Here is a 14774-nt window from a genome sequence, read left to right as displayed (position 1 = left end):
CTTTGATAGTTTCTTCTTTTTATTGTTTGCCTCCAGGTGCCTGCTACCGCTTTCTGTTCTATTTTCCAGAACAGTATCTCAGCTCTATCTTCTAACTTTTGAGATTTTTAAAGATTTTATTTATTTAGGGGCACCTGGGAGGCTCAGTCAGTTAAGCATCTGCCTTCTGCTCAGGTCATGATCTCGGGGTGCTGGGATCGAGCCCCTCATTGGGCTCCCTGCTCAGCAGAGAGCCTGCTTCTCCTTCTCCCTCTGTCCTTGCCCCTGGGCTCATGCTCTCTCTCCTTCTCAAATAAAAATCTCTTAGAAGATTTTATTTATTTATTTGAGAGAGAGAGAGCAGGAGGAGGAGCAGAGGGAGAAGGATAAGCAGACTCCCTGCTGAGCACAGAGTCCATCGCAGGGCTTGATCCCAGGACCCCGAGATCATAACCTAAGCCAAAATCAAGTCAGTTGCTTAACCAACTGTACCACTCAGGTGCCCCTATGTAGCCTTAATTTCCAAGAGCTCTTCCTACTTCTTAAATCCTCCTTATTAGAGCATCCTGTACTTGCATTATGGATGCCATACATTCTCTTACTGCTCTGAAGACACTGAGGAGATTTTTTAAGGTCTTTCAACTATCCCTGTACTTTCTTTGGGTACCATTTTTCTGCTTTCTGTCTCTCATGTTAGAAGCCTTAATCAAATGTCCGGTGATCCTTTCACTGTCGGCTCCTCCGTGAAGGGAACTGCAGAGCACACTTGGGGCTTTCTGGGTACGGAGGCAGAGCTCATCAGAGGGCAGGCTTCTGAAGAAGCATCAGGTACACAAGCAGCTCTTTCACTAAGGGACCCACAAGGGTCAATATCCACAAGTTTTTCTTTTGTGCTGATGAGTTTCCCCAGAAAAGAATTATTCTAATTCTTTGCCTGGGGGTAGAGGCCTGACTGCCAACATTCCATGAGCAAAGAATAAGAAGTGGCATAGGATTTTCACTGTTCAGCCTCTAGATTTTCACTTAATCCTATTTTTCATACAGTGTGTAACCTGCACCCTCACATATGCAGGTGTTTCCAAATCCACATACTCTCTGGTTCAGTCTCTCAGAGTGAATTCTGGTCTTCTGCCAAGTGGGGGGAAGAGGATGGTCCCCCAAGTGGTCAAGCTGGAGAAGGGCTTTTAGGATCTAATTGCCTCTTGAATAAACTTTTCACCGATCTTCTTCATTTCAGCTCTGAGAAGTACTTCGTGCCTCTATTTCCTCCACCTCTCCGGGTTTCTGAGGCTCAGCAATCAGACCCACTTGCTTCTTATGGGTGTCCCCCCCCAACCCTGCAGGAGGTGAGGTTTTGGCTTTTTCCATTCTGCTAGTTCAGTTAAAAATCATCTGATTCCTATTTTACTAATTCTGTAGAATCTCGCACCTGCTGTCCTCTCTGCTCCCCTTCTGTTTGTGGTTTTATAGCTTTTCTGTTCTATTACTGTCATTTTAGTAGTTTCAGGAAGGAAGAACATAGATGTGGGTCAATACACCACGTTTAACAGGAAATTCGTACTCTTTTCTAGCTTGCTCTTTTCACCAAATGTGCAATGAACATCTTTCCATGTCAATACAAACTTTGTTATTTTTAGTGGTTAACATTTCATTTGGTGACTACACTACAATTTACTGGATTGATAGCTGGTTGCTAGACCTCTAAGGTGATCTCTTTAGTTGTTGTTAAAAATCCTACTGTGATGGGGATCCTTACAACTTTATTGTTTGCATATATCCTTAGTTATACCCTGTGTCCTGTTGGAGTGTCAGTAGTCAAATGGCATGTGCATTTCTAAGGCTTTCTGATACTTATGTGAATACCTTATTATTAAAAATAAGTAAAGTCAGGTTAACACACAAATACACATACATACACACACGTACACACCATGAGAAACCTTACTCATCAATCTGGTAAGGATTTGATTAGAAAAGAAGTTTGAAACTGGTCTACAGATTTCAATAATTCCTGACATTAATTTCCCTATTACCTGTGATTAAAAAAAAAAAAAAAAGACCTGGCTATATAAGATAATTGACCCAAGAAATAAAAATAGGCTGCTGATATTTTAATATATATACACAGGTACAGGTATATAGAACACATTTACACACACATTTTAATACTAACCTACTTATAACCATAGCTGTTATGACAGGCTCCCAGCCTGAGTAGAGAACTGTCCTTGTGGCTGGATGTTTGGCAGCTATTATAATCCAGATAGGAGTTAGAGCCAAGAAAAAGACACCAACTAATGGAGAAATGTAGTAATAGTTGTCTAAAATTAAAAAAGAGACAACATTTCAATCTCTCTTCTAACCACATAGCAAATATAGATATTAAAAGTACAAGTTTCCCAGGAGATAGGATGTTATTCAACACATTCACAGGCTATGTATTTTCTCTAAACTTCACACAAATTCAAAACTGTGGATAAGAAAAAAAAAAACCGTGGATAAGGTAAAATTATTAAATAATGTAACTGAAAATAAATACAGGAATCCAATAAACATTTACTGAAATAGCTATTGAGCTGGATGAGAATTGCCATAATAACAGGAAGGACAGTAACAGTAAAAAACCATCATTTATTTGGCTTCTGTTATTGAGCAAGGACTGTGCTAAGTGACTTTTAGGCAACATCTCATGTGACCATCCTCCCAAGTATGAGGTATACTGCCGTTTCTATTTTATGAAGAAACTGAAGCTTGGGAGCTTAAGGACATGGCTAGGAAACAGGAAGAGTCAGGAAAAGATGGCGTCCGATATCAAAGTTAGTAACTCTTTTTTTTTTTTTAAGATTTTATTTGATTATTTGACAGACAGAGAGAGAGCACATGTATGCAGGGAGAAGCAGCAGGCAGAGAGGGAGAGGGAGAAGGAGACTCCCCGCTGAGTAGGGAGCCTGATGTGGGACTCAGTTCTGGGACCCTGCGATCATGACCTGAGTGGTCCTGGGATCCTGGGATCATGACCTGAGTGGAAGGCAGCTACGTAACCAATTGAGCCACTCAGGCGCCCCCAAGTTAGTAAATCTATCCATTTAACTCTAAAGTTAAATGGGATATTATTTTTACTTAAAAGGATCTTATACTACAAGCATTCCAAGGAATGCTGGCCAAGCAATGGATAATAGATAGCCCCAATACTAAATAGTGTTCCAAACTCCAAAATAAAATTAAAAAAACTAGGGGCACCTGGGTGGCTCAGTGGGTTAAAGCCTCTGACGTTGGCTCAGGTCATGATCCCGGGGTCCTGGGACTGAGCCCCCTATCAGACTCTCTGCTCAGCTGGAAGCCTGCTTCCTCCTCTCTCTTTCTCTCTCTCTGCCTGCCTGTCTGCCTACTTGTGATCTCAATCTGTCAAATAAATAAATAAAATCTGAAAAAAATAAAATAGAAGAACCAAGTTTAATATGGGTAAACACCTCTGTTCACTGCTGAACTTCTCAGAACCCTTAATATGCTAAGACAGAATACAGTACACCGTGTTAACCATAGTTTGGCCAGATCACCTAGTTTCACATCTTGGTATTATAACCTACCTTGGACAAGAAATTTCACTCCTATAAACTTCAATTTCCTTATCTATAAAATGGCAATAATAATAGTATCTATTTCATGGGGTTATTGTGACTCTTAAGAGAATGAGTACATGTAAGTAGAATAGTGTCCAAGCACCTAGCTAATATTCATCTAACACTTACTATTATCATAATTATCGCTGCCATTATCATTAACATCTTGCTATCTGGAACACACTGAGATAGCAGATTGCCAGGACTTTGCTATAACCCCTTTGTGGTAAACTGTCTTACTTGATCACAATTATTCATTCTCTCTCCATTCTTATTATGCTTCCCTACAGAGTGAATAAATTTCTCTGCCTTATTGACTTTGGGCTTAGCTATTTGTCTTGCTTTGTAGACATGCTGTATATCACCTCTGAACAAAATTTTAAGTGCTTTCAGAAATGACTAGAATAGATAGAGATAGATACGCAGATATCAGCAGTCTTCAGACACTAGACAACAAGCATTGTAAGCCTGTGTTCCCTGAGAGAAGGCAAAGAAATGAGATAAGCCTTACAACAGCCTCAGCTTTTTAACGAAAGGCATGTCCCAGACCACCATGCAGGAAGGGAAAACTCCAGCAGAGTAAAGCTAGGGCAGGGGGAATTTATAGGATCAAATACTGGAGAAGATGAAGCTCTCAAAGAAAGAGTTCATGAACTGAATACTAAGCCATGCATGCATAGGGTGAACTCCACAAGGCTAGGCCAAGAATAATTGTGGAGTTGTAAGCTGAAAAATTCCCAGAGTTTACAGAGGGCTGGAAGTCAATCAATTCAAGAGCCAACCATCTAGGGAGGAGAGGCCTCTTCAAACACTGAGAACATTTAGTGAAGACCTAAGAAGTGTCACATCTTAGTAGTAGGACCAGCCCTAGTGTAACATCTACTCAATAGATCTTGAAACCAAGCCTTGTGAAGCTCAAGCTAATCTACAATAAACTGCCTCCAGGAACAAAGTCAAACACTTCATAAAGAAAAACAAAACAATTGAGCACTTAACATTATTACATTCACAATGTCTAGCATCCAACCAAAAATTATTCTGAAGTGTTTGGAATAATATTTAGTCACATTTACAAACTTGGTTAAATACCCTAAGATACTCTACTGACTTAGACATTTCAAGAGTCTCTCAAAAGTTTCCAAGTACTTAAGATAATCTTTATAAATCTAATAGATTAAGTGTACAAATATGGCAAGTCTTTAAGGTTTTATAAATGTTCATATAATGCATACAATTTTGGAATATTTATATTTAAAAGTCGTAAGAGTAAGTCAATTACTTAATTACAAATTTAAGATAGAATTAGAAGACTGACATGTTTCTCTGATGGGCTTAGTTACAAGTATATTTAAAAATATATGTTTTGCCTCTTTCGGCAAATACCATGAATTTGATTCTCAAATATTTTTATATTTAATTCTAAATATCCCCAGGGATAAAAGTTGCCTACCCCTTCTTAAAACAGTAACACCATCCCAAAACATTTTTGGTAATATCATTTTAGCTGATCAAGGTGTTACTAAATTTTTCTAGCATCTCACAAAATTCTTCAATCCTTACCCAGAATCTTATCTTTGATTGAATTTTCTATTTCCCCATCTTAAGATATTTAGAGATCCCTTACCTATGACTAAAAATGTTGGAACCAGATAGAAGCTCAATTTTTTTCCAATCAGGGAGGAATAAACAATTACTATAACTATTAAAATAATATCCAACCAAATTTTATCTTTAGTTCACCTCTTCAAAATGAGTATGTTCACAAAATCCATTTGAATGTTTTCTTCCATTTAAAGGGATATGACTGGGCACCTGGGTGGCTCAGTGGGTTAAAGCCGCTGCCTTCGGCTCAGGTCATAGTCTCAGGGTCCTGGGATCAAGTCCCACATCGGGCTCTCTGCTCAGCAGGGAGCCTGCTCCCCCCGCCCCCTGCCTGTCTCTCCATCTACTTGTAATCTCTCTCTGTCAAATAAATAAAATCTTTAAAAAAAAATAAAGGGATATGACTAATGTTATACATACCATCATTTTCTTCATGAATTTTATAGAAGATTGAAAAAAAAACTTTATTGAATGGATTCCCAGTTCTTCTTATTAAAATATTAGATAAGGGTAAATAACATCCCAATTAGAAGGCAATTCTTACTTCCTAACAACCAAGATTAACAACGATCTCTTTATAGGATCAAACAGGAAACTAAAGGTAAAATCCACTAAACACAAGTGAAAAGAACTATTCTGCTAGGTCAGATCATCTTACAACTTCATTACCCTTTCATTTTACTACGTCAAAAGAGGAGCACACTACTCAGTTTTTAAGTTACTTTCAACATTAAATCTCTGGAAGGACATCTGAAGTGGAAAGAAGCACCTACCACCCCAACCCCAGAAACACCGCTTGAACTTTTGGAGCGGGGTAAAATTTTCTCAGTACATAAGCTTAAAATAATGAGTGGGCAGTTCCTTAAAAAGTTAAACAGAGTTATCATATATTCCACTGCTAGGTAAATACCAAGAGAACTGAAAACATATGTTCACACAAAAGCTTGTGTAAGTGTGTTCATAGCCTCATTTTTTCATAACAGCCAAAAAAATGGAAGCAACCCAAACCTCCAGGAATTGGTAAATGGATAAACAAAATGTGGTATATTCATACAATGAAGTATTATTCAGGACTGACTCATGCTGCAAGGCAGGTGAAACTTGAAAACGTACTAACTGAAAGGAGCTGGACATAAAAGGTTCTACATTGGATGATTCAATTTTTTGGAAATGTCTAGAACAGGCAAACCCATAGAAGGTAGATTACTGGTTGCAGGGTCTGGGCAAAGGGTAGAATGGGGAGTGATAGCTACAGGTTTCTTTTGGGGTGATGAAAATGTTCTGGAATTATACAACAGATTGTACAATATTACAGATGTACTAAAAATCATTGAACTGTACACTTTTTAAAGGTGAACGGTGTGGCGTGTGAACTGTAGCTCAATTTTTTTTAAATTCTAACAATGAAAAAAAGGAGGGGGAACTATAGTCTTCAAAAATGTCAATGTCTTGGGCGCCTGGGTGGCTCAGTGGTTAGGCCGCTGCCTTCAGCTCGGGTCGTGGTCTCAGGGTCCTGGGATCGAGTCCCGCATTGGGCTCTCTGCTTGGCGGGGAGCCTGCTTCCTCCTCTCTCTCTCTCTCTCTGCCTACTTGTGATTTTTCTCTGTCAAATAAATAAATAAAAATCTTAAAAAAAAATGTCAATGTCTTAAAGACAAAGAAAAAACAGATACAAATATATATACATACATATAGAGACAGAGAATAACAGACAAAGCAAATGGGATAAAATGTTAACATTAAATGTATCTAGGTCCAGGATAGGCAGAACTTTAAAAAGTAGGGGAAAACATGATAGAAATAAAAATTTCTAAAATTGATTTACTGTAAACACGTTCTATCTCAATTTCCTGCCATGTCTAATATGCTCATTCCTACCAAACTATGATTGCATGGGACACTCCTCTTTTTTTCCTGGATAAGATCTAACCTAATTCTGAGGGCTAAGGAAAAATTACAAATATAGGAAAAGGGAAGATTCTAAACATTTCTCTTTGTAGGCTATACTGGTGTTTTATAGATGTCATAAAATTAAGGAATTACCTTCAGAAAATCACTAATGACACAATCAGCAAGAGAAAAATGGATGACTAAAAGCCAAATTTAGTATCAAATTTAATTTATCAAAATTTAAATAATGTCTTCCTTCAAAATGAAATACACTTCAATGATCCGAGTCAAAATAATATTTTGTATTAATTTCTGAGTATATCACAACAGGTATTACAGTAGGTCATTATTCAGCCATTACTCAACACATCCACATCCTAATCCTTAGAAACTGTGAATAATTACCTTATATGGCCAAAGAAACTTTGCAGATGTAGGTCAAGTATTTTGAAATGCGGAAGTTATTCTGGATCATTAGAGTGAGCCTGAAATGTAATTACAGATGTCCTCCCAGGCGGAAGTCAGAGGAAGATCTGACTTCAGAAGAGTAGGCAGTGTGACCGCAGAAGCAGAGAATGAGTAATGCAGCTACAAGCCAAGGAATGCTGGCAGCCAGCAGATCCATGAGCCAAGGAATGCGTTTTCCCCTAAAATCCTCCAGAAGAGACCAGCCCTGCTGACACCTTGATTTTAGCCCTGTATGAGACATTTTAGACTTTGGCTTCCAGAACTGTAAGATGATTCATTTCTGTTGTTGTTTTCTTTCATAAGATTTTATTTATTTATTTGACAGAGAGAGAGAGAGAGCGCGCGCAAGTGAGCACAGTCAGGGGGGAGCAGAAGGAGAAGCAGGCTCCCCAATGGGGAGCCCAATGCGGGACTCAATCCCAGGACCCTGGGATCACAACCTGAGCTGAAGGCAGATGCTTAACTCACTAAGCCACCCAGGCGCCCCTCATTTCCATTGTTTTAAGCCACAGAGTTTGTGGTAATTTGTTATAGCAGCAATAGGAATGAATACAGGTGTACAGATAAAGCTTTGCAGAATTTTAAGCCTAAGAAATGTCTGTGCGCATTAGTATCGATTCTGTGACATACGTAAACTACAGAAAACTAAGGATGAACACAGCTAAAGTGGTTCAAATTGCTGTGATTCCACTTATCTGCCAAACAGAAGAGCCATCTTTCTGATTCATGGCTTGTATCTTTTATTGGATTGCTGGTGGCGTTTTGCAACAACTGTCACACAATTTTCATTAACAACGTTCATTATTCTTACCCTAAATTCTTTTGAAATATGTAGCTGCTATGCATGACATTCTTATATGTCAGCTGTTTGTGTGTGAGCTACAAAGCAAGGGGCATGGTAAGTTGTCGATTTTTTTTTTTTAATACCCTCCATTATAACTATCAGAATTCTCTCACTAAATTGACCTTCCAGGAATCACTCTAAACTAAGATGGTGAGGGCTGAAAATCTCTGAAGACTGACATGTAAGAAAAATTTAGATTCTACTCATATCACCATATTACTCATACTCACACCCAGGCAGGGATATTCTAGAATGCCTTGTAATTAACTAGCTGGTCTCCCTGTCGGTTTCTATGGATTGGAGCTACCTAAGGATGATCGTGATTGTTCTATGGCTTCAACTAAGCCATCTTTTTAAAGTTAACCTCAAAGAATAAGAAACCCGTCAACATTCTGCTTCTCAGATCTTGCCTAAAAAGAGAAAAGCTGACAGTTTGTCAAATCAATAAAATCATACCAGAATTAGATAGCCATGGAGTTATACAAAGAACTGAAAAGAGTTCTTAAAATTCTCTCTCTCTTTTTTAAAAGATTATTTATTTATTTATTTGACAGGGAAAGATGGAACACAAGCAGGGGGAGTGGGAGAAGGAGCGGCAGGCTCCCCACTGAGCAGGAAGCCACTCAGGCGCCCTCTTAAAATCCTCTTAAAAGTATGCAAACAAGAAGAAAGAAAGGGCAGCAATCACTATGTACAGATATTCTGGTTGCTGGCCTAACCACAACCTTTTAATAGCTTTTAAAAGTTACTACTGTTTAAACATTACTGTATGAATGAATAAATGCCTTTCTATCTTCTCGGCAAGTCATACCAAAGCATATCATAGTTCAGAGCTTAGATTATTTTCTAAACTAACTTTCTATTTTTGTTTCTATTTCAGTATCTCCTAGCCATATGCTACCATTTAAATTTTTCTGTATAGATACTAATCCCCAAGATACTCTTCCAATATTTTCCCAATACTAAGTATTCATTGAAAGGGTCATTTTTTTGTTGTTGTTGTTACAATCTATTCTGCTGTTGGACAAAGAACATAGCAAGATCACTCAGAAAGATACCTGTCTATTTCCATGGGTGTATGACATCCTGAATAACTTCTATTCACATTAACTGGATAGCTTTCCAAAGAAATAAAGCATTTCACCAAGTGTTATTTATTTAACATCCATTTATGTATATGGCCCTATGGGAGTCAGATAGATTGACTGATTGATTGATTGATTGATTGATTGAGAAAACACAGAATTTTTTCCTCAGAAGCTTATACCCTCATAAAGGAAGGTACTACATTTACACAAAAAGCTATAATGATCAGTAAAATGTAAAGAACCATCACACGAGACATTATCAGTGAAGGGTTACAGGAATTCAGAGGAAAAGATCAATTAACATGAGAGAAATGTATGAATCTAGCACTGAAAATGAGTCCTCTGACTGGCCTCAATGAAGGGGAAGGGAATGACATAAGAAAAGAAAGGGAAAAATCTTGCCTGACACACGAGAATCAGTAACTGACACACAAGAATCAGTAACTGACGCAGGAGAATCAGTAACTGCGTGAGTCCGGCAGGAGTAACAAGCCCAAGAAAGGGAGGAGCAGGTTTTCCGCCGACTCCCAGAGGCTGTAAACACAAGGCTAAACCTTAAACTTTGTTAACTGAACAACAAAGACTTAGGTGACGACACAAAATAAAGTCCACAGGAATAAACAAAGCTCTGGGCTTGTTTTGCCCTTTTTGTGGGGAACTGGTGAGGTACAAAGGGTAAAAATCCTGTATTTACCTCAGATACCAGAAATCAGCAAATTTTATCAGAACCAAAAGAAACACACTGAATGAATGTAGAGTGAGCTTCGGGACAATGCATCCAAACTGAAAAGACAGGAGGGGAGCTGTTCCAAGTCATTCTAAGCATCCAAAATTCTAGGTGAGGAGTTAAGAGAGACTTTCCTCAACGCCCTATTCTTTGGGAGCCGTGTAACACAAGCCTCTATTTGTAACAAAAGCCTAGAGCGGCCATGAAATCCTCTTATCTCTAAAGACTGCTAAGTGTTTCCAACATAGCTCAGGAATTAAACTTTGTTTCCAAGAACCAGGCAGCACAGCGGGATGAATGGGGTCTCTGAATTTAAATGTGCCTGTTCCCTAACCTCTGTAGTGAGCCGACCACTAACACTGCGCTGGTCTTATGAGGCCCCCTAGCGTTCACGATGAAGACACATACTCCAACCCGGGCATCAGAAAACCCTTCATTGTTACAACAACTATAATTTTAAGAGACAGAGAGGCTGGTTTAAAAAAAAAAAAAAATCAGCACACACGATTTTCCCCCAAAGTTTATTTACCTTCTGAAATCTCATATACTGAGTCTATTATACCATTATAACAATTGTTGTATTTATCAGGATAACCTTCTTCAGTGGCATTCTCTTACTCTAGGACTTCAACTGAGGAAACACCCTGATATTCAACCAGCTAGCTGAGAAATGGGTTACAAATGACTCTGTGGTATTTTGAGCAATCAAGTCTGCAAATAAGATACCTTTCCTGTTTCCGTATGTAAGAGAACCCATCCCAGAAACACCACCAGGCTTCTAATCCCATCTCCACCCCACCCTCAAAGTTTCTGGCAAGACCCGTAGAATAATAAGAGGTAGAAACACTTCACTCTCTTCTCTCCTTCTTTTCTTCTCCCCACTCCTCCTCACACACTTGTCTAATCCGTAAGGCTAGGGAAAGGAACACTAACCATACCTAACTCATCTTGTCTTTTGGGATCCAGCCTATTGCCGACAGTCTCCCTTTCCCAACACAGTTAGCAGCCCATTTCTGTGGGGGAGATGAGGTCTACAAGTCATCCAGCTGCCTGCCTATGACTGGGGAAATGAATGAATGAAGAGTTGGAGAAGATTATTAAGTCACATTCTTTAATACTGGCCATATTTTAATCCCTGATGTCAGTATGAATTTCTGAATTGTATAAAACCGAGAGAAAGTATGACCAATTATCATCCCCAAAATAAATTAAAGCAGATTATCCCTTTACTATTATAACTCCTTTTCTGTGCTTTGCTTGACAGGAAGAGGAAAGAGTCGAACATTGTCCTAAATATACTTGTCCATACAGCCCTCCTTGTATATTTCACAACAACAATGAAAACTTAAGACCTAAATGAACAATATCTTACTACATTTAGGCCATTGCTTGTTTATTGTCTTCTGCCTTGTTTCAAGTGGACATATCTTTTTCTAAATGAGAAGCATTTTCCTTCAACATCAAGTTTTATTGACCAACTCATTAAATAATTTAAGGTAATTTTATATACTAAATGATGCTTCCCTTAATAAATGACTGCCTTTGTCAAGTTAAAGCCCTTTCTTTAGTTCAAAAACATGTATCTGAAACTTACTTCTTCAAACCAAATGTACTTTAGACTTACTTTAAAGAATACCATAAATCTGTATAGAATTCACAAACTGTATGAGGATAGATGAATAAATTTATTTGAACGGACTCTGAATAACCCATTATATTTAATTCCAAATTAACTTACCAAGACAGGAGTACAAACCCTGACTTATCCATGCTAATATGGCAAGAGTTATGAGGTCGCCAAAACTAGCAGCAATGGGGGTAGCAACATTATCAGGATTTATGCCAGTCTTCTTTGAACCAACGATAACCCCAACCATTATTATTCCTAGAAGAAAGAAAACTCATTACTTTTTATGCTGTGATTTAGAGAAAATCAATCCCCTGCATTCCAAAATATAAAGGCTAGACCAACAGCGCATCAGTTCCAGTCAGACTGCTTAGATAAGTTGACTAAAGCAAACAAAACATTTTACTCTAATGCTTTGGCAAAATGCCTTTCAACAAATTCCAAGTAGGGATCATAGAAGATTTCAGAAGTTCAGTGCTGCATCTGGAGACCTGAAAAGCTACTATAAAATAACATCAAAGCTAAAGTTTCAGATTTAATAACATGTATGTCTCAGGTGTAATGTATTTGTGTGTACCAAACCTGAAGAGTTTATTTTAACCCTCAAAGTATGAAAATGTCAAAGAAAGGTGAGGCATATTTATATGCACAGCAACTGGGAAGAAGACCATGAAAACGGATTTGTCTACATGGTGGTAGCCAGAATGCTTGCTTCGTTTTATTTTTTAAAAGTGATGAAGCAGGGATGGGGGTGCCTGGGTGGCTCAGTCCATTAAGCAGCTGCCTTCGGCTCAGGTCATGATGCCAGGGTTCTGGGATCAAGTCCCACATAGGGCTCTTTGCTCAGCAGGGAGCCCGCCTCTCCCTCTGCCTCTGCCTGCCAGTCTGCCTCACTTTCTCTGACAAATAAATAAATAAAAGATTAAAAAAAAAGTTTAAAAATAAAAGTGATGAAGCATTCAGAGGAGTGAACTAATTAAAATTTGAACACTGGAGGCCAAAACACAAAAAGCAATCTCTAAAGAAGTTTCTTTTTCCTTTTTTTAAAGATTTATTTATTTTGAGAGAGAGTGAGCAAAAGGGGCTCGATCTCACAACCCTGAGATCAGGACCTGAGCCTAAACTAAGAGTCAACACTGAACCAACTGCGTCACAGAGGTAACCCTATCGGGTATTATTTAAAACCAAAGTTTCTATCTATGAACTTCCAACTAGAGGGGATGAAAATATGACTGTATACTTGCACTCCTAAATATTTATTTTCTTGAATCATAGAAATGGTGAGGGAAGGTGACAACAATTATAACCATACCCCGTTGCATGCATTTTCTCAGACCAAACTATAGAGGATGCAGGTGCAGAGAATATTCATTAAGATTAGTGCACTTAGATGCTAACCATAAACCAGTACAGAAGCCTAAATATGGCTACAGGAAAAAAATCCAACAGAATCTCCCTGCATTTTTATACTGACAATGACTCAAAATGATTTTATTCTAGCATACTCATTTTATAGATAATAAAGCTGAGGTCCTGGGAATACGTTTTAAGTTCAGGTCACAGAATTTGCAAGTAACTCTAGCCCCGTGTCTTCAACCAACCCATAAAGGCAAAATTATTAAAAGTAGAATTTTCGTGTTGCTTCAAACAATGTCTCATTTCTTGTATTCTGGAGACATTTTCAATCTACAGACTCACATTTTGCATAATATTGGGGAAACATGCAATAGCAGAAAAAAAATTTAAATGCATTATGTAATAATCAAGATGCAATCCTACAGAATTCTTCTTTCAAAGTCAGCACATTTAAAGACTGATATGGAAAGTTCTCCTAGGACAGAATGCCATCCGTATCTTTTCAGCTGAAAACAGATATTTTGCCAGCATGGACCAGTGGAAAGAGCTGGGAGTCAGGAAACAGCCTGTAATTCTCATTTAATGTAACCCAGTTGATGAAACTAGAGAAGTCACCTTACCTGGGTCAGTTTTCTCACCTACAAAAGGTGGTTAATAGGATGTGGCATACATATATAAAGGTCAAGCTCTCATAAAATTAGAATACACATTATTCAAAGTAAGGAACCTTAAGTAAATATATTTTAAAGGTCTGGATTCTTATGATTTTGAAAATCCTGGACAATAAAATAGTTTTTACCGAAAAATTTTTAAACCTCTCTAAAGAAAATAAGATTAGAAAAAAAAAAAAACAGAACCAAATGAACTTAAAGAGAAAGAAGCTAATGCTTTAGGGTTCGTTTGTTTGTTTTGTTTTTTACCAGAAATTAATTTCCTAGTAGCTTGGGGTGCCTGGGTGGCTCAGTTGGTTAAGTGACTGCCTTCAGCTCGAGTCATGATCCCAAGGCCCTGGAATCAAACCTCGCATCGGGCTTCCTGCTCAGCAGAGAGCCTGTTTCTCCCTCTTTCTCTGCCTGCTGCTCTGCCTACTTGTGCTCTCTCTCTACCACTCTCAAATAAATAAAGTCTTAAAAAAAATTTCCCAGTAACTTAACTTCACCCTGCTTTGGCCAGTGTTAACTCCCCTGAATTCTGGTAATTCCATGCAGAGACGAGAAACTACCCCTAAAATAATTTAAGTACCCAAACAAAATGCTCGAAAATATTTTGGAAGTCAAGTCTTAATTTTAATACGATACCCTAAATTCCCAGAACCTAACCAAAAAAGTTACCTTAACACTTGTACAATCACCTGACATGAGAATTTTCTATTTTTCACCTTGCTGGTGATATAAGGGTAAGAAGATGGTAATTGTATAAGAAAAAGAACAAAGTCTTTATCATTATGATTTCATAATAAACTAGTTCTCCAGTGCTGAGTTCTTAATAAATAAATACAACGAATGATATCCCAAATGAAAAATTCTAATGTAGTTAAGTTTTTAAATCTTCTGGCTCTTTAAAAGTCTATAGC

At 38.1% G+C, this 14774-nt stretch overlaps 1 protein-coding gene across 8 annotated transcripts in view; it reads right to left on the bottom strand.

The window, feature by feature from the left end:
• Nucleotides 1-14774, bottom strand: part of SLC41A2 (solute carrier family 41 member 2) — a 126170-nt gene that overhangs the window by 42231 nt on the left and 69165 nt on the right. For all 8 annotated transcript variants that reach the window (XM_045084754.1, XM_045084753.1, XM_045084756.1 and 5 more), the window contains 2 exons: nt 11957-12103; nt 2153-2300 (listed from right to left, as the gene is read on the bottom strand). In XM_045084754.1, coding sequence (XP_044940689.1) covers nt 2153-2300; nt 11957-12103 — 295 coding nt within the window. The remainder of the gene's footprint in view (nt 1-2152; nt 2301-11956; nt 12104-14774) is intronic.

The sequence above is a fragment of the Mustela putorius genome, unplaced genomic scaffold (assembly GCF_011764305.1).
Source record: "Mustela putorius furo isolate JIRA1106 unplaced genomic scaffold, ASM1176430v1.1 tig00000788_pilon_pilon_pilon, whole genome shotgun sequence".
Lineage (NCBI taxonomy): Eukaryota > Metazoa > Chordata > Mammalia > Carnivora > Mustelidae > Mustela > Mustela putorius.
Note: the sequence above shows the minus strand (reverse complement) of the source record. Positions and strands in the feature narration are given on the sequence as shown.